Source organism: Cannabis sativa, chromosome 5 (assembly GCF_029168945.1).
Source record: "Cannabis sativa cultivar Pink pepper isolate KNU-18-1 chromosome 5, ASM2916894v1, whole genome shotgun sequence".
NCBI lineage: Eukaryota > Viridiplantae > Streptophyta > Magnoliopsida > Rosales > Cannabaceae > Cannabis > Cannabis sativa.
The window spans coordinates 75,097,008-75,101,343 of NC_083605.1; the positions used below are offsets into that span (position 1 = coordinate 75,097,008).

Sequence of the window (4,336 nt, forward strand, 5' to 3'; positions counted from 1 at the left end):
CTTTTCTTATTATTTAGTATGTAAGAAATTATAACTTAAATATTTACAAAATTAGTAATTTAATTATTGTTGAAGGTTAAATTTCATTAATTCCAAACCGACCCTTCCTGTATAGAGCCAGGGAACACCCACATGACCCTGTTCTTTTCTCAACCGTTTCAAGCCCTCCAAAATAGAAAACAATTAAATACATTTATATATATATATTTTTTAAATTTATTTTTATTTTTAATAATATTTCACAGCCCATTTTTTATTTTCTTTACTCTCTTCTCCTCAATATATAGAGCCTTGAGCTGTTCCTCTTCAATACTCACTCTTTCTCTCTCTCTCACTTTTTCAAAGTCTCTCTCTTTTTTGGTGGGTTTATCAGAAAAATTATATACATAACTGATAAACCAAACCAGCATTGTAATTTTTCTTCATTTATAACTGAAAAAGTTCAGTTCTTTAATATGGAGCAAAAAGCTGTTGTAGCTACTCTGTTTCTAGTTTTGCTCTGTTTTCCGGTGGCTTTTTCCGGCCATGACTATGGTCAAGCTCTGAGCAAGAGCATTCTCTTCTTTGAAGCTCAGAGATCTGGTTACCTTCCTCGTAACCAAAGAGTCAATTGGAGATCTAATTCTGGTTTACACGATGGAAAAGCCAGTGGGGTAAGTATAAAAATCTAATCTTTACAAAATTACAGAGTAAAGAAGTTTCGAACTTTATGTAAAAATTTGAAGTTTTCAGGTGGATCTGGTTGGTGGGTATTACGACGCCGGTGACAATGTGAAGTTTGGATTACCAATGGCGTTTACAGTGACGATGATGTCGTGGAGTATAATCGAGTACGGTAAACAAATGGGTGAGAATGGTGAGCTTGGTCATGCCATGGATGCTGTTAAGTGGGGTACTGATTACTTCATTAAAGCTCATCCTCAACCTTATGTTCTCTATGGAGAGGTAATTTAATTAGTAATTATAATAATAATTTAGTATTATATACACATTACTTCTTTTGTGATTGTGAGTCATTATCTTTGTAAAGTGAATTAATGGGTTTATTATTAGGTGGGAGATGGTAATAGCGACCACTATTGTTGGCAAAGACCAGAAGATATGACCACTGATAGAAGAGCTTACAAAATTGACCCGAGTAATCCCGGGTCGGATCTCGCCGGAGAAACCGCCGCCGCAATGGCCGCCGCGTCCATAGTCTTCCGCCGATCTAATCCAGCTTACTCTAGCGAGCTCCTCCGTCACGCTCACCAGGTCATTTACTTTTTTACCCTTATTATTTATTTATTAAAAAGGAAGGTGCTTTTAGTGTTTGGTGTGGGACCACTTTATAGGTTTCAGTTATGGTATAGTACCGTAACTGGCGCATATTAGCTAGGTAAACTGAGTACGCTATCTTCCACCGAAGTGAGTAAACACTGACAGTGTCGTGTGCTGTCAATGAGTTTAGTCGTTATGGAAACTTTCTTTAATGCGCATATAGCGTACGTTAGCTTAATACTTGTAGTTATTAAGGCAGTTGTGTGGGCCCTACTTTTATTAATGTTGTCAGATGGGCCGTTGTCATTGTAACTGTTTATCGGCCCATATTTATTCTTTTACCATACTTAGCACACAGTAATTGTGTGAACCTTAAATTAATAATTTTATTTCATACAATTTTTTTTTATATATTTTTAGTTACATTTTTTACGATAAAATAACCACAAAATATAATTTTTTTTTTTTCGATAATTATGATAAAATCTCTTTAATTTTATATATTGAAATTTTCTTAATAAAACGACGTCGTCTTACTTGGGACCGTTTTGTGCCGTGAATCACGGCCAAGTTGTGTTAGTTGACCGTACTAATACATGTGTTAAGTCACGTGAGATCCTTGTCGGTGGTTTTGTAACGGCCATTAAACAAAAACCAAAGCCAAGCCACACCACCTCACGTTTCATATCCATCCTTTTCTGTATTTTTCTTTTTCCCAAAATACCCTTTTGGTTTTACTTGAATTACTCTCCTCAACCAAAAAAAACTAACATTGTCGTTTATTGTTTTCCTTTCAGTTATTTGATTTTGCCGACAAGTACAGGGGTAAATACGACAGCAGCATAACCGTGGCCCAAAAGTATTACCGGTCCATAAGCGGTTACTATGTAAGTAACATTTCAACCCATTTAACTGAGTTGGGCTTTTTAATTGGGCCTTCTCTAATTGGGCCTTTTGTTTGTATAGGATGAGTTGTTGTGGGCCGCTGCATGGATGTACCAGGCCACTAACAACCAATACTACTTGGGTTACCTTGCTAAGAATGCTGAAGCCATGGGAGGAACTGGTTGGAGCATGACTGAGTTTGGTTGGGATGTTAAGTATGCTGGGGTTCAGACCCTTGTTTCCAAGGTAATGTTTTTTTCAAAAGTTTATAAAAATACCATTTTTTACCAAAACAAAAATGGTACAGGTTACTAGTTACTCTATAGAAGTAATTGTCGTAACTAAAATGTTACTGTTTTGTACAGTTCTTAATGCAAGGAAAGGCTGGTCGGTATGCACCAGTGTTCGAGAAGTACCAGGAAAAAGCAGAGTACTTTATGTGTGGTTGTATCGGAAAGGGTAGCCGGAATGTTCAGAAGACTCCCGCCGGTCTAATCTTCCGGCAGAGATGGAATAACTTGCAGTTTGTGACAAGTGCTTCTTTCCTCTCCACTGTCTACTCTGACTACCTCACTTCTTCCGGTAAATACCTCAAGTGTGCTTCCGGCAATGTGGCTCCCTCTCAGCTTCTTTCCTTCGCAAAATCTCAGGTAAATAACTTCAATTGAGCTATTGTAAAAATCCCAGATGATGTTTTTTTTGAAATTTTTGATATAAACTTGTTGAATTAAAATGTTTGTTATGTGTTTGACAAAATGTCTCAAACATTGATAATGTTAAATTGTTACTTTTTTTTAGGTTGATTACATTTTGGGAGACAATCCTAGAGCTACAAGCTACATGGTTGGGTATGGAAACAACTACCCTCGTCAAGTTCACCACAGGGGTTCTTCCATTGTTTCCTACAAGGCTAATCCTAAGTTTGTTGCTTGCCGAGAGGGTTATGCTACTTGGTTTAGCCGTAAAGCTAGTGACCCCAATCTACTTACTGGTGCCATTGTTGGTGGCCCTGATGCTTATGACAACTTTGCTGATGAGAGAGATAACTATGAGCAGACTGAGCCTGCTACTTACAACAATGCTCCTCTTCTTGGTATTTTGGCTAGACTCAGCAGTGGTAGCAGAGGTTATAACCAACTCCTTCCAGGTAACTATTTTCTTATCTCTTTGATAAATCTGATCTTATTTCTCTTGTTTTTAAGTATTAGTTTTGCTAATTTCGGTTTTGTTGTTTTATAGTTGTTGTTCCAGCTCCAAAGGTTGTTACCCCACAAAAGCCAATTGCAGTTAACCCACAAAAACCTGTTCCAAGGCCTAAAACAAGCCCAGCAGCAACTCCAGCAGGTAATGTATTGAATGGTATTTGTTTGTTGTGTCATTAGAATAATGAGATGATCAAAATCTGACTAAGGAACTTGTTTTGCAGTTTCAACAACCTCTGGCCCAATTTCAGTTCAACAAAAGATGACAACTTCATGGATTTCAAATGGGAAAACTTACTACAGATACTCAACTGTGGTGACCAACAAGTCCACTAAGGATGTCAAATCCGTCAAGATTTCGATATCCAAACTCTACGGCCCAATCTGGGGTCTGACCAAGAGTGGTGATTTCTACACATTGCCATCATGGCTCAACAATATACCAGCTGGGAAGAGCCTTGAGTTTGTATACATTCACTCAGCTTCACCAGCAGATGTTGCAGTCTCAAGCTACACATTGTCTTAATTAGGAAAGACAAAGATTTGTGCAGCTATACAAATGCAGTCCAGAAGTGGGGTCTTATTTTTTTCTTTAAAAGTTTCAATCTTTACTTGTGTTTTGGTATTTGAATAGGGTTTTTTATATAGGGATGATGGTATTATTATTATTATTAGCTTAAGATAAGCTTGAAGAACTGGGGGAAGAAAGGAGTGAAGAGACAGTTTATGAAAAGTGCTCATCCTCTTTCACCTCTAGTACACTATTTATATAGACAGAGAGAGAAAGAGAAAGAAAGATAGAGAGAAAGAAATGTGAGAAGTGATATTAGTAATGACTTCTCAAATGACACCAAGAAGAAGTCTATTTGTTGTACTTCACAGCAAGCTTTGAATGTCTTTTCTTTTTTGTGATTGTAATGTTGTAACCTTTGCAACATTTTGCTTTTTTCTTTTCAATTTCCAATATGAATATAGTTTGTGCAGTTCAA

The 4,336-nt window shown here is 37.0% G+C and overlaps 1 protein-coding gene across 1 annotated transcript; it reads left to right on the forward strand.

The window, feature by feature from the left end:
• Positions 1-223: 223 nt before the first annotated feature.
• On the forward strand, positions 224-4,336 carry LOC115716086 (endoglucanase 6). Its single transcript, XM_030644796.2, has 9 exons — positions 224-653; positions 733-945; positions 1,054-1,254; positions 2,058-2,147; positions 2,227-2,391; positions 2,511-2,795; positions 2,944-3,292; positions 3,385-3,489; positions 3,572-4,336. Exons 1-9 carry the CDS (start codon positions 456-458, stop codon positions 3,871-3,873), a joined length of 1,908 nt encoding a protein of 635 aa, XP_030500656.1. The 5' UTR covers positions 224-455; the 3' UTR covers positions 3,874-4,336.

Excerpts from the sequence above, each read along its gene's own strand:
- LOC115716086 (XM_030644796.2), top strand. The coding sequence starts at position 456 with ATGGAGCAAAAAGCTGTTGTAGCTACTCTGTTTCTAGTTTTGCTCTGT. Across the intron at positions 2,392-2,510 it reads TTCAGACCCTTGTTTCCAAG|TTCTTAATGCAAGGAAAGGC; the intron begins GTAATGTTTTTT and ends TGTTTTGTACAG. Across the intron at positions 3,490-3,571 it reads CCCAGCAGCAACTCCAGCAG|TTTCAACAACCTCTGGCCCA; the intron begins GTAATGTATTGA and ends CTTGTTTTGCAG.